This window comes from Corylus avellana, chromosome 4 (assembly GCF_965113065.1).
Source record: "Corylus avellana chromosome 4, dhCorAvel1.hap1.2, whole genome shotgun sequence".
Taxonomy (NCBI): Eukaryota; Viridiplantae; Streptophyta; class Magnoliopsida; order Fagales; family Betulaceae; genus Corylus; species Corylus avellana.
In genome coordinates, this window is record NC_142493.1 from 28,770,594 (window position 1) to 28,797,145 (window position 26,552).

Here is a 26,552-nt window from a genome sequence, read left to right on the forward strand (position 1 = left end):
CTCTGGATCTCTCGCTCCTTCGCAGCTAGGACCTCCATTCACCATCTCAATCTTAAGCTTGAGAATCTCAACCTCCGCAGTGTTCCACGTTCGTCACTGCTTCACTGCACTCTCTAACTATACAGCTTTGATTTAAACTTTTTGAATAAATTATATCAACTAGGTCTTCTTTTTTGGATCGTAGATGTGATTGGTTCCAAGGCATGAGGTGAAGAGCTACCTCAACTTGCTTGCTTGCTTGCTAAAGAGAGAAGACATGGAAGAGAGGACCGCTAGAAAGAGACAAGACAGTGTGGGAGAGAAACAGAGATCAAATAAGAAGACCAAAGAAGATGATGGAGTAAACCCAAAAGGGGGAAGGACCACCCGTTGAACCTTGATTTTGATTTATAGAAATTTCGTCTCCCCTAAACCACAATCATTCTCTTTATTCTACGACCCCTGGAACTGAAACTATGCTAGCTCCTTTCCTAACTATCTCTTAAAAACCAAGCAATGAGTTTATGACGCTTCGCTTGCGCAGGAAAGGAAGGAGTTCATCGAGAAAGCCTCTTTTCGAGTTCAGCAATAGGGCTTCTTTCTGTAGTTGCCTGTGCTAAAGAAGCCTGCCTTCACCGAGCGAGATTCTAAGAGATTCCTCACTTCTTTATTGACAGAAGGGAGCTTACTCCGAGAGAGACTGGAGACCTGTATTAGAGTTAGATCTGGGGCTTGAAGCTTGATTTTTATAGAAATTGGTTTGTTTGGTTGGATGTTCTATTTTATTGTGTTTTCCAATGGAGAGGGGAGCTTGGAGAAGATGAGACGATGAGAGAGACAAAGAAGAGAAAATACATGAAGAGAAAAAAAAAAAAGTAAAAATAAAAATGATATTTTAATGATATAGAGAATGATAAAGAAAAGTTATTGTGGAATGTATGTAGATAAGGAAGTAAAAAGTAGTTTGGTTTTCTGAACTTGGAAAAAATGACGAAAAAGCTGCTAGGAATGCTCTTATAACAAAGTTCACGTGCAAAAAACCGCTCCGCGCAAACAATAAATAATTTTTCAAGTCACAATTACAAACGTTGTGCGTGACTATAACAGTAAACTCAGAAGGTTGCTTTTTGGTGCATGACATAATGTAGACAATGACATTTATGACACCAAGAAGTTCGAAAACATCTTCTTTTCTCTTTTGTAAGTAAGTAATTGGCCTTAAAGGGAAGGGTAATGAAAGATTTGAATTAGTGACATGTGCTTCATGAGGTGCGGCCCATAGCTGATTGATCTGCCCCATTAAAACTAGAAAATGACCTCAAGATTCTCATACAAACGGTAGACCAAGATGAAATGAGCTTACCTAAACAATTTCTGACACCATGTAATGGAATTATTGATGACCCAGCAATGCCTGGAGGTAATGTAAAAAGTTTAAATCAGCTGAAAAGTATATATTGGAGAGTGGATGAGAAAGTACGTATTGAAGACACCGACTCCTGTCTTCCCAGGGATGTACAGTACTGTAACCCAATATATCCAAATGGCTTTTGATTGACAAACAGGGGTTGGAAAAAGTAGATGGCACAGGGATTTGATCAAATTATTCTCCTGTGTACTCTTTTTGGAGATACACGTTATGAATTCACAAAAAAAAAAAAAAAAATTTGAATTCAACATATTTTGCAACAACAGAACCAAAAGCAGAGCAACTAGAAAAGCTGGATCCTAATGTAGGTTACCTGTAACTTGTGCTTTTAGAACTCTTTAACTGTAAAGAAACTTGACTGTGTATGCCATTACATGCATGTGCCCGTGCATGCGTGTGGGTGTTCAGAAACGGTTGTCGGTTGCCTGTTGTATAGCTCGTAAAGAAAGTGCTTCCATACCACACTTATCAATACGTGCATGTATAAGTGTATCCAGCATAAGCCTTTTGATCAGTCTTTGCTGAATATGAAATTCTTCTGCAACAACAGCTTTACTCCTAACGCCACATTGTAATGAGTTCAACATCAGTATTGGTGTGCGGAATCCAGCATACTTCTGTCCTCATAAATATGTAGCTTACAAAAAAAATTCTTCTAGAACTGCTACAACACAAAATTCCACACCATAGTGAGTCAAAATCAATATTTGTAATGTGTGTCCGGCAGAGTATCACCCCTCCCTAAACAAAAACAAGAGAATGAAAAAAAAACAAAAAGAATTCAAAAAGAAAACAATAAGAAAAACAAAACACCTTAACATGTGTACAGAAGCAGATTCGTTAACGAAAAACTGAGGGCTAGAGTTCAAATTTGCTCAGGTGATAGGAGTACCTTATGGAGTCAAGTGTTAATAGAGTACTAAGTACTAAGGATCCGCCTGCACACACTAGTGCAGACAAAAATTACTGCATATAACTATTTCAATGAAATAACCAAACATTTGCACAGAGCACTACATATTGCAGTAGATTTAATCATAAGGTTCGAATTTTATCTAGGTGCAAAGTAATATGTTCTTTAAGAGCTTTATACATGTTGAAGCACTCTTCTATGCGCACACAACTGAGTGTTTGTTCTGTTCAATCCAGGTTTTTTTTGTTTAAATTGCAAGATAAAATTCTTCTAGAGGAAGCAATTTGCAACGTCATGAAGCAGACACCATGATTCATATTCGAGTCTAATCACAAAAAAAAACATAAAGATTCACACGGCATCGAATTTTAACATAAAATTTTGTATGTGCAAGTGAGTCCAACAAGAAAAGAAAGAAAAAAAAAATGCTTAACTGATGTACAAAAGCATGAGGCCATATCGCAAAAGAGAAAAAGGAAATAAATTGTATTTGAAACTTGATGATATAAGTCCATAGCTTTCACCTCATCATATAAGTTAGAGGTGTTACCTCACCAGTTTAATTGAGTCACTTTCATCAAATGATGTGGGTGGGCTGTGCCATCCCCATTCCAAGTGGTGCCTGGTTCAACCTGGCCTGGTAGGGAAGAGATATAGAGACTATTGCTACCCAACTCAGTGATACAAACCGTAATAACGCTAACTGGTCCCTTTGCTCGCACAAGCAGACACTCACAGTGCAGGTGGAATGCCATGATTACCTTTACAAAGCAATTCATTCCCACAATGCATTTACATGTTAAATTGGCTGTGTTCTCTGCCGAAGTAATGCAACAACACCCTTCACGCATATATCTAAGAATATACTGCCAGGTAAATTTACATATTGAAAGCCTAGTGATAAGCATGTCCACAAATGTATCTACACATCTGAATAGGACAAACACCCAGCAAAAAGTGAAAAACAATAGATAGATCATTAGGGCAAATATGAGCCTTATTCGACTATAACTGACTCTGATTTAATTAAGATTAAAGTTTACATGAGTTGAGGTTGAGAGTTATAGCTTTGACTATACAAGTAACATTCAAGCCAATGAGTTCTGACTCAAATGACACTTCCCCATAAAGAAGTAAAGGGTGAGTTGGAGTTCCACTGCATATGTGTGTAATTTAGAAACTAACAAAAAACTATATAATAGTCAAAATCCACTAACCTTAGAATACATTCAACAACCATCTGAACCTGTACCCATTTTGGCACCGGATTATATCAAAAAGATTTTTTTTACTAAAACAAAATATAGTTACATAAAAAATATAAATAGATAAATTTATGTCCTTATTGACTAGAATCCAAAGTACATAGATCAGTATACAACAGTAACTAATTGAAGAAAGTACACATTAGAATTCAACAATTCTCTGACCTTTACACTGCTTCCCATAACCATAATCACTCAGGCAAAACCTCTCATAACTTCAGCCTAGCAAGCAGAAAATATTCTTTCAAACAACACCTTAAGCATCAACAATGAATTGATCATCTTGATTATCTCCCTCAACCCTAGTATCACCATGAACCATACCATTCACATGGTGCAAATTCTGCATCATTTGTGAAAGATAATGGTTGCTAGCGCTAGTATGATCAGAAAGCCCAGCCGGGTGAGCAGTCCATTGAGAGACAATCCCAAGCAACTGGCTAGTAAGGTTCTGTTGCTCATGAAGAATTCGGGTCTGAATTTGGCCCATTTCTGCCCGGTGCTGACTCAGCATCTCATCAATCCTCTTCTTCCATTCCGACCTTCTCCTATTCATCCTATCCTGCCATTCTCTCTCATGAAGCAACTCTTCCTCTCTTCTTCTTCTCTCCCTCTCCTCACTCTCCCTCTCCATAGCTTCCCATTCTTGAATCCTCTGCTTCCTCAACTTCTCCCTAGCCTTCTCCTGCTCTTCCCTCTCCTTTTCCCTCTCTTCCCATTTCCATTCCCATTCTTTCTCAATCTCCACCCGAACGTTCTCTCTCCTCTGCCTCTCCTGCTCTCTCTCCACCTCATGCTGCTCAAACCGAGCCTCCAATTCCCTCAACTGCCCCAACTGGTTTGCAAGAAACCCCCATGCCTTCTTCTCCAACCCCTTCAACACCTTCCTCTTCTTCTTCGAATTAGACCCATTCATTTCCACTCCATAAGAAAAACCAGCATCCCTCCCCTCCCTCATCCGATCGTTCCCATAATAATTCTCCTCAGCTTCCTCCCCTTCATACTCAAACCCCAAAGCCATAACCCCATTCTCAACCCCATTAATCCCCGCCACTGCAAAGTCCCCATTCCCATCATTACCCATTTCCCCAAACACCACCATATCCATCCCCCTCCCCACATAACCTCCACCATTCTCACCATTCATAACCGACACCAAATCATTACTATTACCAGTCCCAACCGCCACATCCCCAAAAACCTCTTTATACCTCAAAAAATTTGACCAATGCGTAAGCCCCTCTATCCAATCAAACTCCTCCCTATTATTACACTCCTCGCCGCCGGAATTATCCAAGTCAGGCTTCTTGATCTTTTGCTTGACAAGCAAGTACTGGTGCCTCATGTTCTGGACCTTGGTGGACACGTCCTTCCATGTCCATTGCCAAGGATACGTGATAGGATCGCGAGCATGGTGCACCGAATTGACATAACAAGCAATGGGTTTGAACTTCTTCTCACGGGTTTTCATCTTGGCAAGGGTCCCCTCGGAGACCATTTCGCCGTACTTTAGGATTAGGGTTTTCTCCTCTGCCTCAGTCCATTTCTTTCTTCTTGGAGGAGTCATCATTTGGATACCAATAGTTGAGTACCCCTAATTCTTCCCAAAATTAGATTCCTACTACTAGTACTATTATCACAGCATAGGGAATTGTGTGGCATTTAAGAAGCGCACCCAGAATCCAGATGACGAAAATAACAAAATTGAGAAGCAAAATGAAGAAAAGGGCTTACTTACCTTGAGGTGATGGGTGGGTTGGATAGAGACCGGTGGAAGCTCCGGAGGGGGATTTTCTCGGGAAAATTGAGAGAGAGAAAGAGAAAGAAAGAGGAAAACTGGATTTTATAGCAAAAGAAAAAAGAAAAATAAAAAAAATCTGAGTGAATTGTTCCTACTAGTAGTTAGGAGTTGGAACAGTTGGGCTTTTTCTTGTGTTCGGTTAATGGGTTAGGCTTAAACCAGCAAGTGCAAATGTTGGGAATTTTTATGGGATCTTCCGGAGGAGGAAATATAGGTGGCCACGAAAAATGTTTTTGTTGGTCCAAAAGATGGTGTGTGAGTTTTAAAATGGAACTATTATTAATTTAAATAAAACGTCGGTCATCCAGTGAGCATGCCGGAGTGGTTATCGGGCATGACTAGAAATCATGTGGGCTTTGCCCGCGCAGGTTCGAATCCTGCTGTTCACGGTTTTTACCTTTTTTTTATTCTTTTTTTTTTCCAAGTAAACAGTTTCCATAGGAAAGGAAACTTTTGGGGGGTGGGGTGGGGGCCAAGCTTATGGTTGTGTCGGCATGTCATGGAGTTATAAAATAAGTGGGAAAAGAAGCCGACCAGCCACACTAATCCCAGAGAGCAGGGACGAAGCCATATTTCGGAGGCCAACAGTTAGCGGGTAGGAGCCAATAGCCACAACAACAAAAAAATAAAACAATCCTACACTGGCCACCCCCAGTTCCGTCCCTGCCAAAGAGGGTGGTGGTCGGATTACCCCTCCACGCTCTAAATAAATATGTGAAGAAAAGGATTAGGCTGAAGCCGTATGGTATATATATGCCAAGCCTAGTCTAAACTTTAGTTGTAACAAGTTTATTAACAATGAATTGCGGTTTGTAGCTTAAACTTACCTTTTGGCCATGAACAATAATGTACATTGCCAAAAAGGGAAAGTGTGAAAATGTGAAACTTTTAGTTTATTTGTTAATGTTACAGCCTTTGAAGACAAGTTTGTTTCATTGCTAATGTATTTTATTCAACACATCAAGAGAAGAAATTTTGTTGTTGATAAATTTTTATTCGTTTGCTAGTGATATTTCTCTTGCACTTTAGCAGCAAACATTTTCTCGTTGTTTGTATTATAGCCCTTCGTTTCCTTTGTCATGGGCTCGTTTGACAACACCTTTTATGATAGCTTAGTGAAAGTATTAATAAACAAATCAAAACATTCCCAAAACACTTAAAATTACTTTCGTCTTTTCTCTAAAAAGTGTTTTCAAATGAACGTTATTTTTTGCCACAAATACAGCAGTCGAGCGATTGGGGATGAAGTCCACCATAAGCTTGTGCCTGAAAATCATCTTAAACACCCCCACCACCACACAGAGTATTGTATAATAGCAAATATGGTGAGTACAAAGCGCCACTTGAATAACAATAGTTGCTCAACATATTCACATGCTAAAACTCTGTGCAACAACAATAAATAAATAAATAAATAACTACCTATGGCAGAATTCCTACAAATTTCAGAACAAATCCCAAAATCTTTAAATTGACAAAATCTTCCTCACCCCCCCAACCCCAAAATAAAAAACAACCCACTTTGCCAAGTCACAAGCTTTACAAATTTATGTTCTACCCTCAATCTCCCATGTGTGCATCACATCAAACTTGTGTCAATTTCAGAAGTACTTTTTACCCCGGGGGGTTATAGCTAAGAGACGACCATAGTGTTGCCTAAACCTCATACATATGTTTCTATCCTGAAATTGAGTTTGAACTGCGGATGCTTGGGCTTGCAAAAACAGGGGATTCCAAAGTTTTGCTATTTCCCATATCCTTGGTTTTGTGAAGGAGAAATGTCCCTGATAATATCGTTACAAAGCCACACAATTCAGTTGCAATCTGTGATGCATTTTGTGAGTCCCAATCCTGCAAGTTGCAAGGAAAACAGAGGAGAGACCAGATTATGATGCAGTAACAAGCATACAAAATTCAGTTGACTAATATACTTCTGACCCCATATATATATACACCCAACTATTGATTAACTTTACATCACCCAAGATTGGCAGATCTCTCCCATCATCTAGGATATTATCTCAACAATCCATTCATCTTCCTCCTAAGAAGTTAGAAAAATTAACAGAAGTGCAAAATTCTATGCCACCATGTGGCATATTGGGCCACTGCCAAATCCTCTTTCAGGCTGCATTTTCATTTCTCGTCTCCCTGTTCCTTCCTACCCCATTTGGTCATTAATTTCAAGCCCAATTCATGACAAAGTGGTAAGTCTACGACATGTAAGGATAGTGGAATTCATCTGACTTGAAGAAAAGTAAAGCATTCCAAAGAAGAATGAAAGATGTGTATTAAATCACCTTAAACATGATCATGCTCGCAAATATGGTGAGCGATGTGAACATGACATAGTAAACAGGAGATACGACGGCAGTGTTAAAGGTATCCAGAGCCTGCAAAGAAGGATCCAGATTATAGATTAAGCATTCTCCTGATACCATAATTAGAGAACTTGAAGTAGATTAAAGGCTGCACATCTCACACAAAATTATTAATCTTCCAATTCTTGATGGTACTTTATAATGTAAAACTTCACACAACTTATCAACAACCAGCGATACAAAACCCTCCACAATACAAAATGGAATGAGAAATGCATAGTTGAGTGTAAAAGAGATAATTTGATTTGGTTGATAACATAAGCACTGCTTATCATATAAGCAGATTATCTTCAAAATCCCAAGACTGAAGTAAAAGTATCATGAAAATTTGGGTCGGGTACCTGCTATGCCACTTGCCTAAAAAACACAGCTTACATGAGTTGCTTACTAAGAACTTAGGAGACAAGAAACATAACTAAAGGCAAGATTGGTCCCCCTCTCATTGGAAGAAGACGATGCACAACAGCACATGTAAACTAGTTAAGAAATGTTCCTTTTGGTTTTTTTTTTTTCTATGAAAGAATACAAAGGGTCTGTTTGGGTGTGCGTTTGAGGGGCTTAAAAGTGTGTTTAACACTCAAAAAGTCCGCTTGAATAAAACAATACTCGTTTGATAAAAAAATACTGAAAGCGCTTGTAAGTGTCCAAAAAGCCTAAAAATTGCCAAAATCCACTTTTGGCAAAAGCTTAAAAATGAAGCTTTTGCCGAAAAGCACTTTTAGACTTAAAAACTCTTTTCTCAAATGCAATCTCAAACAGACTCTAACAAGATTGACTAAATTTCATCAATTGAAATAAATAAGGACAATGCAATTATTATAGTACTAATTGAAACAAATAAGAACAGGACAATTTTAATAGCATTTTTCCTACTATATTTTCCAATTTTTGGAGGTCTAATGCATATGCCTTTGACAAATAAAATTGGAAAGGTTACCATGTTCAAGTAGTTGATCTGCAGAAGGCAACACGCTACCACAACCACAGTGAAAAACCATGTCTGGAAGTAAGTAAATTGATTCATTCCTGAAAATGTAAGCTTCAAAGCGATCCCCACTGCCTTGACACACATAACCTACAAATGAAAAAGGAACAAAGTCAGAACTACAGGGAGCAGAGTCAAAGTTATAATTTGTACAAAAACTTTGTAAGATAATAATAAACAGACCGTGAGAGAGCCCATGAGAGAACAAATTCCAATGTACACCACCATATGTGTTTGCCCATAGCGTGGGACATACCGAAAAATGAGAACACCAACCAGAATCACGACCAAGCAAGTGTAAACAATGAATCCTGTAAATAACAAAAACATGTTTGGTGAACCCAGTGGAGTCACGACAACAGAGAATAATGTACAGACAAATGATTATGTAATACTGTTTTATTTGAGCTCATCAAGATCAACCCCTCGACATACTATAACATCTTATAGAAATAAAGGTATTTTCTTGAATTAGTTTTCCGCACAATTGCATTTTACTTATAACATGCAATATATAGACAAGAAGTGAGATTACAAAATCAAAACATAAATGGAAACTCATGGAGTTTGTGTTTTGTTGCGTGGCTGATTCTTGTCTAGTTTCTAAAAGTGTTACGTATTTAACAAAACATGTGCTTTTCACATGCTAAGAAATACTTGACACTTCTAAAAACTGGGTCAGAAAAAAATCATCTAGATTAGTTTGGAAGAAATTTGTATGCATCTTCATTTATTAGAATCGTTTTTGTTAGATTTTGATAAATGGGGTTTGCTATATTTTTCTAAAAGATGAATAGAGCTTGGATTGGTTTTGAGAAGGTGCCTCCAGGCACTCTTAAGAACAAGATTCATGGGTGTGCTTCTTTCCTCTTCTTAGCCAAGTTTCATATTTTATTTTTCTTTACCCACGACGACGCTTGCATTTTTCTAATCTTCCGTTTATTTTAGTTAGTTATTCACAGCTCATTTAAAAAAAAAAAAATTATGCACATTACACGGACAAAATAACCAGAAAACTCCAAACAGAATATAAAACCAAGCAACAAAAAGATTAGTTATTCTCAAATACCTGGCTCTGTAGCGAGATGCCACACTTCCTTAACAGAATGAATATTTTTCTCCTGAGGAGCATGCAAGACAATACTTACAGAGCCAACCACACAGAGAACACATCCCAGCACTCCAAAGACATGCAATTTCTCCTCTAAAATAAAATGAGCTAGCACTGCACTGAATAGTGACATTTTCTTAGTGTTATTTATATGAAAAGAATATCAAAATCCTCTCTTAAATCTACTAAATGCAATTCAAAATTAAGACCCACCTGAAAATAATACTTAAAGCTCCCAAGGGGGTTACAAGAATTGCAGGCGCATATGCATAAGCAGCAAAATTCGCTATCTCCCCAATAATCACTGTAAGAGAGTTAAATTCATCATTACAATGTAGCAACTCCAAAGAAATAATTTCCTCAGGGAACCCCACAAGCTAAAAGCAACAGGAGAGAATAATAAATGAGCACAAAACTGTATGATTTTGTAAGACCCTGATGGTGATATGCTGCAGACAGATCATAGCAGCTAGCACAGGCATATAATCCAGGGATGTGCCTTTCTGGATAGCAAGTGGCATTTTTTGAAAGCAATCAAGAGATTATTCAAAAGAACACCTAGCAAGTTATTATATTCCCTTGAAGCTCTACACAGATTATTCTATTTTTAATTTTTCCTTTTTTCCCTGCATAGTCCCTGCGCTTTACTAAAACATACTGCACCAATGCTCTCAAATTCTTAATCTCAGGAGATTATATCTTCAGCATAGATTGGCTGCTTCCTGTAGCTCCCAAAAAATCCTCATTAATAATGTGTGAAAACTCAGTATGAAAAATCAGACTTCATCAAGACTTGCCCGCTCATTGTGAAAAAGAAGGGCAAAAATAAAATAGCCATCCACTAAGTTGAAATCCTTATCATTATGCAAGGTTCATGTCTAGTGACACATCAGACAAGCCCCTCACAAGTCACAAGTATCACCCTAATGCAGATCCAAACACTGACATCACAGTTCTTCTCTTTCATAGGAGTGAAACAGGATAGGTTTTATCAAGACATGTTTGCTATTTGTCTCATATTCCACAAAAATGAGGAACAACAACCACTTGAAAAAAAAAAAAATCCCCTACTTAGTTGCCTTACTACAAAGCAGACCATCCAGAGATCAAGAGCAAAATGATTCAAAGAATACATTTGATTCCAATCTGCCTTGCTTCAACCACTCAAGCCATTGAATCTCAATTTAACTCTAAATATTGAGAATACATAAGTTTTTAGAAAGCTTCTTTTTTGTTTGAAAAATTACACTTACTCCCTTCAAACTAACACAATTTGCAATGTCCTCAAGCTAAATAATGTATCAATGTCCCCCAAATAAATAAATAAATATATATATATATATATATATATATATATATATATATATATATATATATATATATCCTTAATAAAAAAAACAAATTCAAAATTTTTTTTTTTTAGAAAAAAAAAATATGTAGATGCAGTGACAGCCCCAACAAGAGTAACCAAAATGAATGAAAATGAGTTAATAAACTGCTGCGAGTCAAGTTGGGTCACACGCCATTTAAGTAGGTTGTATTAGGGTTAAGGAGACTAACTGGTTTAATTAATTCGGCCTGGCCTACATAATTTTATAGTTATACCTTAACACGCAAACACAAATTGTCACCTCTAAGTTAAAGCATCACATCAAGCCCCTCTTGGATCTAAAAGCTTGATAACAACTTAGGACTTCTGAAGTATATATAGTTAGTAACACCTTAAAACCATTACAATGAAAAAGACAAAACAAGAAGAGACCCAAATCTAAACTACTTGAGCTTAGTTGCACACAACTCTGTTCACCAAAATCAGCTCTATCTGGTGACAGGTTCTATATGAATGTCATTGAGAACGCCTGCTAATATAGAGTTGCAAATATTTGGTACCCATATTCGTGAAGTATTCAAACACTAAACATGAAACAATTTGGCTTCATAGAAAAAGAATAAACAGAAAGCTACGAGGCTGATTTTTTTGATTGAGAGAAAATTACAAAAGATCATTCAGATTGAAGTTTACGAATTACTTACTTGTTATCATTCCAACCCACCACCAAGGTTCATACAAGTACGTGTACCCTCCCGATCCTGATCACAATACAGTAAAAAGAAAATCTATCATTGTCAGCAAAATGCTACTTATTCAATTGTCTGCATATACAAAACAAACTTACATGCGAAGAACATATATAGGAAATTACATATACACATGCACACATGCATATATATATATATTTGTTTTTGCTTTTTGGGTAATCTATAAATACATTAAAAATAACAAAAAGAAACAAAATTGAAAAAGAAGGAAAGGGATATTGAACCTGCTCTAGTTCCTGTAGTCCCAGCTTTTTTAAGACCTTTCTTCTTGATAATGAAGCTAGACCCAATAAAAATGCTTGATGAGACGGCCAAAACAAGTCCATGGACATTGTCGGATGATATCCCCATTGATCAGAAAAGATAATAGACGAAAAAATAAATCTTGCAGGGCCAAGATATCCAATCCAAGTAATCCCTGTCAAATCCGATAAAGCCAATCACCAACACAATCCCAAAAAGACACAAAGACAAACACATGATACACAAATACATAGGTGCATATATATATATATATATATCACACGCCACGACTCAGGAGGGTTTTTTAACATAGTACTACCCTTGTTCCCAGATGTCAACCCGCTACACGTAAAGAATCTGTTGGCTCAATTGTTTTTTTTTTTTTTTTTGTTTACATATATAGCCCAACAAAAAAAATTGAACGAAAAAATAAATGAAAGAAACATAGAAATTGAATCCAGAACTATACCTTCTTGGCACACTGCAAAACGGGAATGGGGCTAAAATCCCATCTCCATGATCATTTCAAGAATCGATTGGTTTGGTTGGTCTAATTCATTTAACAAACAAAAAAAATCAACTGGTTTAAATCCGATGACGATGCTAGTTGATGATGTTTGATAGGTTTTAGGTTATATGTTCATGGGGAGAGAGACACAGAGAGAGAGAGAGAGAGAGAGAGAGAGAGAGAGGGTGTTTGAGATCGGAGGCGGATAGATACAACGTTAAAAGTCCGTTACATTGCGTATCAGAAACGAATGAAAAACATAACAAAACTTTAAGATGGCCTCCGAATATCCCGCCTTCTCCCTTCAAGCCTTACATTAATTAATGTTGCCGGTGCATGTTCTTTTTACATATTTCCCGTTATGTCCACTTAAATTCTAATTGCTCAAGGAAATTTAAAAAACACTATTATAGAGGATAGGCCCATTAACCATCCTAAATGTCCCTGATCAAGAGGAATGACATTATTCTTTCTTGTAACTTTCATTTAATTATGGTGTTCGGCTTGTCTCATGTGACATTTTCTTGTTGCAAAAATAAATTTTGCTGAGGACAATGTTCACGTTTATTTTTGCACAAAACTAGAGGAATTTTTCTTTTTTCTTTTTTTTTTTAAAGCAAATAAGGGAAAAGTTACATGCACGAGATCGAGGATATTTAATAATAAAAGAGATGGATATTGGGTAATTACCAATAATATGAATATTTTCATGGAACTCGCCTTTAGATTATGAGAAATGTTACAAACATACTTTTACTCTCACACTGCCAAGTGCATATACTACGACAGTGAAAATTACTATTAAATTCTAAAAGATAGTTAAAAGTTTTTGATTATTTTAAAATCTAGTAAAAAAATGAGTTTCGGATTGACGGGGTAAATGAGATCGGATTAACATGAATTTCATCACACCTGATAAATATATGGAGAAGATATAATCCAATAAGGACTTACAAATATTAATCTAATCGAAATTGTTGGTTTAGTGTAAAGAATTACATCATGTGTAACTCTAGAGATTTTAGATTTTGATAAGGATTAATGTAAAATTTCGCATGAGATTTATTATTGACAAGTGACAACCCGTATATTAATTATAATATTCTTACTTACTATAACTTTAGAAGAAAGGAAAAAACTTTATAACAAAAATATCCATCCGCTTTTTAAAGTCTAAGCAAGTATAGAAAAGCCATCAAATATGGCATGTTCATCACCTCCATAGCTAGATGCCAAAAAGCACATGGATATGGCTTCTTCTTCTTCTTTTTTTCTTTTTTTTTTCTAATAGCACATGGATATGGCTTCTTCTTCTTCTTTTTTTCTTTTTTTTTTTTTTTTTTCTAATAGCACATGGATATGGCTTGTGTACCCATTAATGTCTTTTTCCCTTTCTTTGTTTTTAACTGAATAAGAAAAAGGGTTATAGGGGATGATCTTTTCTACTTATGATCAGAAAGAAATAATAAATTAGTGATGCTAAAATCGAAAATAGGGTGAGCTCCTCAACAGCATACCCAAAACAAACTAAAACGCATAAATAATTACAATGAGGAATGCTAGGCTTACAAACAAATTTTACAAAAAAAAATTTACAAACTGATATAGTACAACATGATTGGATATAAGATAAGTTCAAATTTTGAAAAATCTAATCATGTTGTGTCACATCAATTTGTACAATTTTTTCTGTAAAATTTGTTTATAAGCCTAGCACTCCTCAATTACAATAGTTAGAAAATTAGTTGAACAATGTCTTTTTCCTTTGAATGGTATAAATGGATGTCGTTGCGTGTGAGGTCCTGAAAATAAATGCTTGCATTTTCTTTGTGTAAAAATGGTAAGCAAGAAAACCAATGGTCCAATGCCACCCATGTGTCCGGCTTTTGGAACAACCTTCATTCTTAAAGCTTGCTTGAGATTGTATTGAGAAATACAGCTTTTGTCTATAGAAAAAACATTATTTTCAAGCTGTTTGAGAGCAAAAAAAAGAAAAAAGAAAAACAAAACAAAAAACAACAAACAAAAACAAAACAAAAAATATTTTTAAGTTTTTTACAAATATACCCTTTTTTGCTTGGTACAACATTTTTATGCACTAAAATTAATTTTTAAACCTCTTAACCCAATTTCAAAATGCTCTTACTTTACCAACAGAGTTTTATTAAAAACATTACAATTCTCAAAATCCCAACCCCCCTAAATATTTTAAGAGTCGTCCCAATTTAGCCCAACTCGTCCAAGCTACTTTTGACTCAATTTCCTTGTGTCCCCGTCATAATACAAGCATCATTGAGTTAATATCCTTACATATAGATTTTAACAATTGAAACACACTTGTACTATATGTTCTAATTTATTAGACTCGCATACGACTATTATACAACTATAATAATGTTGTAGTGAATATTATCTTTTGATTTTTATTTTTACAATACATTGTTGATCTAAAGGTTGTTTTTAATTGACACATCATCATAATTGTATAATAGTAGTATGAAAGTCTACTAAATAACATTATTCATATTATAATAACTTGGGATTATTGTTTTGAGTATAATATATTTTGGTGCTTGTGACAAATTTGTTTCCTTGTAGCCATTAAGTTTGCTCCAAATCCAATCCTTTATGCTTTTCAAGGTTGGAGTTTTTTATTTGCCAACTACAGCCAAAAACCCCAGACACTTCTTATAACTACTAGTTGATTGTACCTTGCCAAGGACCTAGGTCATCCTATTGTTTGACATTGTAAGTTTGTAACAAATAAATTCCTATAGTTTCAAAATGAACTTATAATTCTATGTGGTATGCCTTGTAACAAAAGGATTTATCCGAACAAATTATGTCAAATTTTCATATAAAGTTTATGAATTTGTAATTTTACCTTTAAAAAAAAAAACTAAAAATGAAAATAATTGGTTTAAGAGTAGTTGGCTACTAACTTTACCCGTTTTAGAGGTGACCAATTGTTAGGAAATTAGGCGCCGCTAATTCCTCTCTAGGATTTTTGGATCAAATCTGTCAAGAAAACAACAACACATAAGTACGGTAAATAGTATTTTACCAAAGATACAGCTCGGTACGTTCCCAGGTAAGATTGGAGGAGTCACACCGGTCTCACTTAAAATCCAATATTTCCTAGACAGAACATGCACGTGTATTTTTTATTAATACTATAAACACGCACAAACATACACAAGACAAGAAATTTATACGTGGTTCGGCCAATACTGCGTACATCCACCAAGTTGCAGAGATTTCACTACTTTAGGATAAAATAACGGGGAGACTTTACAAGAGATATTTTAGAAAGAGATTACACAAAACTCTTATATGTTGTGATTTGCAATTCTTATATGCCTAACACTAGACTTATCTCTCTATATCTTTTTTTTCTCAACCTTTCCTTCTTTTTCTCTCTCTATATTCTTCTTGTCTTAGCACAATTAAACATTGAAGCTTGATGCTCCTTATATAGATATAGAAGGGTTGGTGAGAAAACATGAAAGTCCATGGTTGGTGCAACAACCATGCACTATTCCTTCGACAGCTTGGTTGGTGCAATAACCTTTCACTATTCCTTTGACGACTTGGTTGGTGAAACTCCACCAACCATTTGACACATATGGGATTCATGGCTTGATTAATTAAATGCAATTTCCAACACCAACCACCCTCAATACCTTTTGGGGTGGATCAACCACCCCAAAACCGACTTATAGGGATGTTCGACCACCCTCACACCAATTTTTATTTTTATCATATTCTATTTGAGTGTGAATTTATAATACGGATTTTTTTGAAACAACAAAGATAATTTGATTTTGAGATGACAACGATTTGCTTGTCACAACATCAAATCACACGACCAATTTAACAATTTGTTTTCTAAAAATGGTTTAATAATATGTAAAACAGAATGGCAGTTAAAAGAGTTAAAATTGCTGAACTCTGCGCTTAGATTATAATTAATTTAGATTATCAGAAAGATTATCAACTTCCTCTTCAGTGTACCAGTACAGATGGATTATGGGTTTTGTATGTAATTACATTTGTTCAAATAATTTATAATTCTATTTTATTAAATTTCAATTATTGTGCCCTAATTAGACACTGATTTTGCAGTCACGTGAATTTCTTTTTGCAAAGCCTTTTACAATTTTCTCTTTTTCCCTTCCCCCAACTTGCAAAACGCAATATCCCAAATCCAATATAATCCCCAAACCCAGTCGCGACCTACCAACAGACCCCAGACCCAAACTTCGCAGTCAGAGACCGCAGCAGGTATTTACGTTATCTTTCCACTTGTTTTATTCTTCGCATCATATATTCTCTGCGTTATCTCTCTATGAGCAAATTTATCAAACAGATTCTAAACAAATTTCATTGTCCCTCGTTTGGTTGCTGAGGAAATCTAAGAAAACTCATAAAGAAAAACCCAACCCCGTCGGTTTTTATTCTCTCACAATAATTTGGAAACTACTCTATGATTTGTCAGTTACTTCCTAGAATCTAAAATTGAATATTTGTTTCTTCATCTTCCGCAAAATTTTCGGTGACCAAACAGGGATCTGTAAGCTAGGTTTTCTGAAGTTCTTTTAGGACGCAAATGTTTGTAATAATGCCTCGTAATTTTGTTGGATCTGCTCTGAATTTTGATTATTGTGCGTTGATTCTGAGAAATTTCTTCTTCTTTTTTGGTATAGTTTTAGGGTTTTGAAGGCTTTGATTCGAAGAACGGTATTAATGGAGGTTTTGGTTGATTGATTGACTATATTAGGGTTTTGGCATTCTGAGTATTGAAAAGTTTAAGGGTTTGTGTGAGTTCCAGTAGTGCGTGGAAGTTGAGGTTTAATGGCGGATCGGAATACTGCGCTTGCTAAGCCTATATGGATGAAGCAAGCAGAAGAGGCGAAGCTCAAGAGTGAAGCTGAGAAAGCCGCAGCTGCAAAAGCTGCTTTCGAAGCCACATTCAAAGATGTAGAGAAAAATCGTGAAAAAGAACCGGCTTTGTCTGATAGTGAATCCGAAGAAGCTGAGGACTTGGCAAACAAGCCGATTGGGCCGGTGGACCCTGCAAAGTGCACAGCAGCTGGGGCTGGCATAGCGGGTGGCACGGCGTGTGCCCCATCTTCATTTATGGTGGTAACGAAAGATGCAGATGGGAGGAAGGTGTCCAATGGAGGTGCACAGATTAAGGTGAAGGTGTCACCCGGAGTGGGTGTTGGAGGATCGGAGCAAGAAGGGATTGTGAAGGATATGAGTGATGGGACGTATACGGTTTCTTATGTGGTGCCAAAGAGAGGGAATTATATGGTGAATGTTGAGTGCAATGGGAAACCCATCATGGGTAGCCCGTTCCCAGTGTTCTTCAGTGCAGGTACTCATGTTTATAATTTACCGTATTTATATGTGAATACTTTCTTTGTCGTGCATAACCTGAGTTTGTGAATTATTTTGAATGTTATTAACTCAAATCCGATTTGTATGATTAAATTACACATTATGCATCACCTAATTGTGAGTGTATAGAATGCTGTGAGTAATCTGTAGTTTATTACTCAAATGAACATACTAAAGCAATTGTTTTTAAGCACAAGAGTAACTAAACAAAAGTTTGAAGGCTAAATATCCTTAAATCACAGAAAAGGGAGCTCCTGCAGAGAGGGGAAGAGGTGGAATGCTTCTTGATAGATGGTTAACGATTTTAAAATGAGGAATTTGTTTTTTTAATAATTAATAAACCAATCTCATTGAAAGCGTAAGGCGCCCCTAAGTACACAAGAAGTATATAAAATGAATCACCTAACTAGAAAGAGTAGGGGTGAAATAGCGGTTGCGGTTAGTGGCTAAAACCGCTAACTGCAACCGCCTGGTTAGCGGTTAACCGCTTTGGGATAACCGCTTTTTTCTAACCGCTTTTTTGGGCTTTTTTTTGGGCTTTTTTCTTTGGACTGATTTTGGGCCGGTTTTGGACCGGTTTTGGGCTCACTTTAAACTTTTTTTTTGTTCATTTTAAACTTCTTTTTTTTTTGTTCATTTTCATTTTCATGGCCATTTTAGCATTAAAAATTGTTATATACCAAAATCTTGTTGGCCACCTTCTACAAAATCTACACATCATATAATATACAAATAAAATTACAACAAAATCATCACTTCACTTGTAGTCTTATACATAAACTCAAACAAGTTCATAAACTCATAAACTTGCACATATAAATAAAATAAAACACAAATAAGTTCATAAACTCGCAAGCAACCAAAAAAACCAACATGGTTAAACTTGAAGCTTGAGGCCCATTTCAATCAACAAAAAAAAGTTCATAAACTCACGACTTATTGTTATTATATATATATAATATAAATATATATTATATTTAAAAAAAAAAGCGGTTAGCGGATTTCCAAAACCCACTAACCGCTAACCGCAACTGCCTAGGTGGTTAGCGGTTTTTACTAACCGCTTTCAAAGCGGTTAGGCGGTTAGGCGGTTAACGGTTATAGCGGTTAGCGGCGGTATTAAATTTCACCCCTAAGAAAGAGCATAAAATGAGGAAAATTGTTGTCTTTAACTTCCTAATAATGGCATTGCTCTATGCTCTGTTAGCTACATATCAAACCTATTTACTTTACATATAGATTTACTTACTAGTCATCTTCCCAAGTGGCTAACTTCTAAAAATTGATTTGTTGTCGTACAGGTTCTAGCACTGGAGGACTGCTGGGTTTGGCTCCTGCCTCTACATTCCCAAATCTAGTTAATCAAACCATGCCCAATATGCCAAATTATTCAGGGTCTGTCTCGGGGGCGTTCCCAGGATTATTGGGAATGATTCCAGGCATAGTACCTGGTGCCTCAGGGGGTGCTATTTTGCCTGGAATTGGTGCATCTCTCGGGGAAGTTTGTCGAGAATACCTTAATGGTCGGTGTGCCAAAACTGATTGTAAGTTGAACCACCCACCTCACAATTTGCTAATGACTGCATTAGCTGCAACGACATCGATGGGGACTGTCAGTCAAGTTCCCATGGCACCGTCTGCAGCTGCAATGGCTGCTGCTCAGGCAATTGTTGCTGCCCAAGCTCTTCAAGCCCATGCAGCTCAAGTGCAAGCACAATCGCAGTCAGCCAAAGAGTCATCTGGTATCATTATCTCTTGTTACCTGGTCCTTCTTCTACCATATTGTTTAAATTTGGCTACTTTCTTTCATCTCGTGCTCCTTCTACTTTACCCTTGTTTTAGAATGTGTTTTCTCTTGTTTCTGGTTTTTATAATAGCATCATTATTATCACCACCATTATCCTCTTCTTCTTCTTTTGATTGAATATTGTGCTTATCAGGTTCACCTGATAAAGCTGGGAAGGCTGAGGCACTGAAGAAAACACTTCAAGTTAGCAACCTTAGCCCACTTCTCACAGTGGAACAACTTAAACAACTCTTCAGCTTTTGTGGGACTGTTCTTGAATGTACAATTACTGATTCAAAGCATTTTGCTTACATAGAATACTCAAAACCTGAAGAAGCAACTGCAGCTTTGGCAATGAATAATATGGATGTCGGAGGTCGCCCTTTGAATGTTGAAATGGCAAAATCTCTTCCTCAAAAACCAGCTATTTTGAATTCTCCACTGGCGTCATCTTCTCTGCCCATGATGATGCAGCAAGCTGTTGCCATGCAGCAGATGCAATTCCAGCAGGCTTTGCTTATGCAACAAACTATGAATGCTCAGCAGGCGGCAAACCGAGCTGCCACAATGAAGTCTGCAACAGAGTTAGCTGCAGCCAGAGCTGCAGAAATAAGCAAGAAATTAAAAGCTGATGGACTTGTAACTGAAGAGAAGGAAACAGACAGAAAATCAAGGTGCGTTACATTTTTCAAATTTATGTGAGAAGTATATCACTTGTTATATATTGTGTCAACTGCCTTTTCTAATATCTGATTTGGAAATCATGAAACTTCTTGAAATACTGCAGTAAGTTCATAATAGGTTCATGAATTTTGTGATACTGAATTTTTGAGCTTGCATTTTGAAAAACGATTGTGTTGGATACGTCATACATAGGTTTGTCAGGATGCAAAGATTTTACCAAATTGACTTTTTCATTTTTTGAGGGGTAGCTGGATTATGCTTTTTAAATGAGTTGGAAAGCTAGGTTTGTTAGAACTTACTTGTATCCTCACATTATTGGGGTATGGGTCTTTAGATTGCATACATGATATTGCTGATTTGAAGTTGGTAGTGTGATATTTCATTAATGGAATTTTAGTTTCTAGCAGAAATAATTGAGAAAACCAGCTGGTAATATCTTCATTTGGTCAAGATTGATCTATACATGATCGGTTAGACTTTAATTTATCTTCTTTATGATGCATTTTTTATTGGAACTAACATTAGTTTCAGGTAAATGTATTTGTGAAACTGTTTTATTGTTTTATTTTCTACTATATTTGTCTATGCTAACCTAACTAGCAAAACCATTCTAATGGTCTCAATGCATATTCTATAGTGGCCTTTTCTGATCCAACCTGCCAACTAGCGTCAAGTTTGACCTTCTTACTTATTCTGTGCCCAATCTGTTTTGTTTGTGAGCTGGGTTACAGTTGCGAATTAAAATTTCTTCAGCAGATGGCTTGAGTTTGGGTAGGATTCTTGGATTGATATGGTATGGATTTCTTCAGCCCCAAACCGAGTATGACAATAATGTATTTGTTTTGTTTTGTTTATTGTTTTTTTTTTTGTGAGGGGGGGGGGGGGAGTAATGCTAGAAGTCACTCCAAAAATGATGTGGCTTCTAAAATTACCATTGGGCTTGCGATTGATCATTATTGAATTTTGATCAATTGGTGATTTTAAAAGCCACCTCATTCTTAGAGAGACACCAGAGTGACTTCTAAAATTACTCTGGGGAGGGGGGGGGGACTATGTTCGAATGCTTTTTAATATTGGTCTTTTGAAGGATGATGGAGGCTTTAGGGTTATCTATTGAAGAGCAATGGTAAAGGATTAATTTTGATGATTGAAAGGTTGCAGGAACTTTTGAATTTACATTACAGAAATTTTGGATTTCAGATATTTTCCTGAACCCTAGGTTTTTAGGGTGAAACATTAAGAAAGACATGGATTATAGTTTGTAACAATGCAACAAAGTGAAGGGTTTGAAATTGATGGTAGATGGAAATTTAAGTTTTAGTATGGTCTAATGGGGAATTTGTTGTTTAATAGCATTTTGGATACTAATCAAGGTTGCGATGGGTTAGGGTTGTAAATGAAATTTTTGTCTTTGAGAACAAGTGGCTTTAAGAGAAGGTCTAGTTCAAGCTGGGGAATTGTCATCCTGGTATGCACATGAGGTTATTAATATTATTATTAATGTTCCCCAAAAGATTAATGTACTTGATCAAGGATTTATTTATTTTGCATCTAATTAGTGGAGTTTTCTGGCGAATTATAGTTTTAGTGAAGCTAGTCAAGCAGAACATGTTATGGCTTCTTTGGGCTCAGTCTTCTCATGTACTTGTCCAAACTTTCTAGTTAATATCATAGGATTCTGTAGAACTATTATCTGGTAGATCTTGACAAAGGCTTGTGCCTTTTAATTTATTCTGCAGAAAAGACAGAACAGTATGGTTTATTAAGGGTTGGGAGCTTAATTAAGGTCTGGTTGTTGATTGAATTGGTTCAAGTGCAGAAAAGTAAAAGGGAATAGATGGGTGAAGGAAATTTCTTGGCATCACACATTGATTACTTAGATGTGCCTCTAGGGCTGGAATTGTATCACATAGTCGCCGAGTATTATTGTCCAACGATTTTATATTGTTTTATTTAACTCAGAAGGGCATGTTTTACATAAATATTTTGATATAATTAAGTTGTTGAACTAATTACTCCAATTTACAGATCACCATCCACTTCTCGTGCAAAGTCAAGGTCCAAGTCTAGATCACCAATCAATTTTCGACGAAGGCGGAGGTCTCGTTCTTACTCACCTCCATTCCGCCACCCAAGGGATCATAGATCCAGATCTCCAGTGAGATCTCGCCATCATTTCAGCTATGACGATGAAAGGCGGTCATATAGAGACATCCGAGATGGTAGTGAGAGAACTAGAAGGCAAGATTCAGCAAGATCACATAGGGATTCTGAAAGATCACATGATCGTCATTCATCTGCTTTAAGGAGAAATAGGAGAAGTGTTAGCCCTCTAACAAGAAAATCATATCGAGATGATTCAGTCTCACCAAAACGTAACCAAGAAAGTTCACTGCATAGATCAAGGAAATCATCTAATGCCCGTTCAAGATCACCCACTCAACGCAGAGGAGGTAGGTCATCTCCAAGAATTGATGATGAAAACAAATCAAAACACAGAAAACGGTCTAGATCGAAATCTGCTGAAAGTAAGCATCAGTCTGCCGACAAAACAGATGAGTCTCGAGATGAAAAATCAAAGCATCGTGACAGAGGGCGGTCGAGGTCAGTATCTGCAGAAGGTAAGCATCATAAAAGCAGTAGGTCATCCCCAAGAAGTTTGGATGAAAGCAAATATAAGCACAGAAGGCGGTCCAGGTCTCAGTCTTTAGAAGTTAAACATCGCTCCAGTGAGAAGTTGGACGAATCCAGAGATGATAAACCAAAACATCGTAATAGAAGGCGGTCTAGGTCAAGGTCTTTGGAAGGTAAGCACCACTCTGATGGGAAAGTGAATGAAACAAGAGATGAAAAATCTAAACATCGTGAAAGAAGGCGGTCCAGATCAAGATCTGTAGAAGGTAAGCGATACTCCAAGGGGAAAGCAGATGAAAGCAGGGACAGAAAATCAAAGCATCGTGATAGAAGACGGTCAAGGTCTGCATCTGTAGAGGCTAATCATCCTAGAGGAAGCAGGTCATCCCCAAAAGGTTTACGTGATAGTAAATCAAAACATAGGAGGCGCTCTAGGTCAAATTCTGCTGAAAGGAAGCATCGGTCGCATGATAGAGCAGATGGGAGTAGACCTGAAAAATCAAAGCATCGTGAGAGATCACGATCCAGGTCAAGATCAGCAGAGCACAAACATTATAGAGGCAGTAGTTTGTCGCCAGTAAGTTTGGAGGAAAATAAATCAAAACACTTGAGGCAATCCAGGTCAGAATCTGCTGAAGGGAAGTTTCATTCAGATGATGGAAGGGATCAAAACAGTGGTGAAATTTTAGAGCCTAATGAAGATGCTGAAAAGGAACCAGATTCCAGTTTGAAGGATTCAACGAGAATGAATGACAATGGGATGCTAATCGCAAAACACGAGGATTGTAACTCGAAGGAATCAATGGAAAGTATGACAGTGGAAGATGACCAGGATCTGAAAAGCACGCATTTGACAAATGTTAACGGTAGAGGAGGTTCAATGTTGGAAAGTTATAGAGTTTCCTTGGTTGCAGGGGAGCTAAGGGAACATGAAGTGTCTACTACTATGCATTCAGAGCTAGGTGCAGCTAGTAATATCTTTAAACATGAAAATTTGATTTTTCAGTGTTAATGACTGAAAGTATCTCAATATATTTCCTTTTCTGGTTTACAGGAATGAGATATCAAAATAATTGCGAGAAGCCAACAAACGTCTACAGTAGTGACAGAACTGGCTCAATCCAGAACCTGGAATGCATTAATGATGAATCGGAGTTGATGAATGGAGCCGGGTTTTCAATTTCCCCAGTGCTGAAGGCTCACCAGAGAAGCTCTGTCTCACCTGAGGCAGAGATGGTTTCCAGTGCAGAAGATATAAACTGATGCTAAAAGTTTAACACGGGCCCTGGAATTGCTTTTGATTTAAGACTTTCCATGCTGAGTGATGGGTGCAATTTCTTGGGCAAAAGCTCAGTCTAATCTGAGAAGCTTGTTTCCATGAAAGATTGCTTAGTGTTTCTTTGGTGCTTGGAAATTTCTGCCGGTTGGTGGTTCTTTATAAACACGCTTTCTGTGTTTGTTTCTTGTTTGCAGGTCCTTGTGTAATAGACCGGAACTATAGTCCTGAAGCTGGTCTTGCTGTGGTTTAATTGTTTCAAGAAGTGTCATGCTTTCATCCAAGCGGCCATGCAATGTTTGTAGCAAGCTTCTTTTACTGCTTGATGTATGTTGGACTATTATTTCTATAACTCTGTGGTGAATTTTTCGATTTAATGGATTATTGTCATTTTGCAAGTTTGTCTCTTAGGTCTACATTGTTTTTGGCAATCTCTATTTGTTGACTCTTTCCCTTTTTCTTTCTCTCTTTTTGGGTGAAAACTTGCTCTTTGATGTGGCTGATAATAGTCCACTTTCATATACTTTTCATGGTGTGGCGGGACTGTAATTATTCAGAACTCTTTTTTTCTTTTTTTTTTTCCCTTCTTTTTGGGCGTATTCTGGGAACATGCAGGTATCATGGTGATTTTTCATTGGAGCTTTCTGACATTCAGTTTGACAGGATTGATTTTCTCTGATGTAAATGAAGGTATGCAGTCGTCATAGATTTAGATTGTTCAACAATGGCGAGCTTATGTAGTTAAGCTTCCATGCAAGTTTTGAAAGTTTATGGGAGTGTTGGTTAATGTAGTATGGAATAAACACGTTTCTCTGATACCGTTTGCCAATACTTTTTATAAGTATGTTACAATCCTGGTGTCTTACTCCTTGCCTCATCTTTCTTCATTTTTCTCTTTCTCTTTCTCTCTCACTCTCTCTCTCTCTCTCCTTTTCTTTTCTTTTTCTTTTTCTTTTTCTTTTTTCCCTTCCGGAGAAGATGTCTTGGTTAGGTAAAGGTACTCTTAAGGTCGACCAAAACCAGATGTTGCTGGATGAATTGCATCAAAATTCCTGTGATCAGTATAGCAGATTGCCAGGCTCACTTTACAGTGTTTGCTTAAAACTTGTGGTGAAATGCGAATGTTGATTTTTATCAGGTAAGTTTTCATGCAGCTGCTGGGTTGTGTTCGGTTTTCTTTATAGAAGCTTCAGTTGTGCTTGTGCATATGGTTATTTCTTAGGTGCTGATGCCTTTTTTATTTTTATATGCATTTGCTTGTTAGAGCGGCAATTCCTGTGTCTTTTGCTTGTCTTCTCTCTCTCTCTCTCTCTCTCTCTCTCTCTCTTCCTTTTTGCCCCCAGTATGGTAAAGCAATGGATAGGATGGTTTAAGAGCTGCATACTTTGGGGCTCGACTCTGGGATGAATTATGCGTGAAGTGGATATCAAAAAGTATCTTCCTGATTTTCCTAGGTTTCGTCTTTTCCTTTTTGTTTTGTTTTCATATTATCTTAAAATCCTTACCATATGTTTTTTGGGCGTTTAGCACTGGGGAGATTAGCACACCAATAGCATGCTTTATCTTGTAAATGTATGTAATTTGTACTTATTTCTTTTTTGGGCGTTTAGGTTAAATCAGGATTGTTAAACTAAATCAAATGATCATTGTTAGTTTCTTGCAATACACGATGTGTTCCTATATTATAGGTGTATTTTAGATGTGCAAGTGTATTGTAGGATACAATATGAGATACGTAATGGTAAATACGTAGTAGTATTATTAGGACGATACAATCAATAACTGTGATTTATATTATTTTTATTTACTTTTTTGGGTTTACCCATAAAAGCTTTTTATGATCAAAAGTGTAATAATTTGAAATCTTTACTTCTATTGTTGGTCCTATCTTGAACATTTTATTTATTTAAGGTGTTTGTGTATCCAGGATTTATTCACAAGATCTTATACATTTTTTTAATGGGTCAAAAGATCTTATATAATTGATGAAAGGAGACGTTATTTTGTTACGTACAATATAATAATAATAATAATAATAATAATATATTGCAAAT

The 26,552-nt window shown here is 36.6% G+C and overlaps 3 protein-coding genes and 1 non-coding gene across 7 annotated transcripts; 2 read left to right on the top strand and 2 right to left on the bottom strand.

Annotated features, from left to right (window-relative positions):
• Positions 1-3,625: 3,625 nt before the first annotated feature.
• LOC148586578 (uncharacterized) lies at positions 3,626-5,567 on the bottom strand. Its single transcript, XM_088516096.1, has one exon. The coding sequence runs from the start codon at positions 5,154-5,156 to the stop codon at positions 3,843-3,845; it is 1,314 nt and encodes a 437-aa protein (XP_088372222.1). The 5' UTR covers positions 5,157-5,567; the 3' UTR covers positions 3,626-3,842.
• A 127-nt stretch (positions 5,568-5,694) lies between these two features.
• TRNAS-AGA (transfer RNA serine (anticodon AGA)) lies at positions 5,695-5,776 on the top strand. Its single transcript has one exon. It is a non-coding gene; the product is annotated as a tRNA-Ser (tRNA).
• Positions 5,777-6,911: 1,135 nt separating this feature from the next.
• Positions 6,912-12,813, bottom strand: LOC132179058 (putative magnesium transporter NIPA2). The gene is made up of 9 exons (XM_059591684.2): positions 12,677-12,813; positions 12,189-12,382; positions 11,899-11,955; positions 10,078-10,168; positions 9,823-9,983; positions 8,937-9,064; positions 8,706-8,843; positions 7,688-7,780; positions 6,912-7,238 (listed from the first exon to the last, which is right to left on the bottom strand). Exons 2-9 carry the CDS (start codon positions 12,313-12,315, stop codon positions 7,065-7,067), a joined length of 969 nt encoding a protein of 322 aa, XP_059447667.1. The 5' UTR covers positions 12,316-12,382; positions 12,677-12,813; the 3' UTR covers positions 6,912-7,064.
• A 4,075-nt stretch (positions 12,814-16,888) lies between these two features.
• On the top strand, positions 16,889-26,163 carry LOC132179779 (RNA recognition motif (RRM)-containing protein). 4 transcript variants are annotated; one of them, XR_009439968.2, is made up of 8 exons: positions 16,889-16,999; positions 17,422-18,095; positions 19,420-19,860; positions 20,059-20,578; positions 22,617-24,184; positions 24,277-24,825; positions 25,114-25,188; positions 25,477-26,163. XR_009439968.2 is itself a non-coding variant. In XM_059592550.2 (6 exons), exons 2-6 carry the CDS (start codon positions 17,570-17,572, stop codon positions 24,483-24,485), a joined length of 3,264 nt encoding a protein of 1,087 aa, XP_059448533.2. In that variant the 5' UTR covers positions 16,889-16,999; positions 17,422-17,569; the 3' UTR covers positions 24,486-24,908. The 4 variants fall into 4 exon arrangements, 1 of the variants encoding a protein (XP_059448533.2); XR_009439969.2 differs by having other exon boundaries at positions 16,900-16,999; positions 17,428-18,095; XR_009439970.2 differs by having other exon boundaries at positions 16,900-16,999; positions 17,496-18,095.
• Positions 26,164-26,552: the final 389 nt, after the last annotated feature.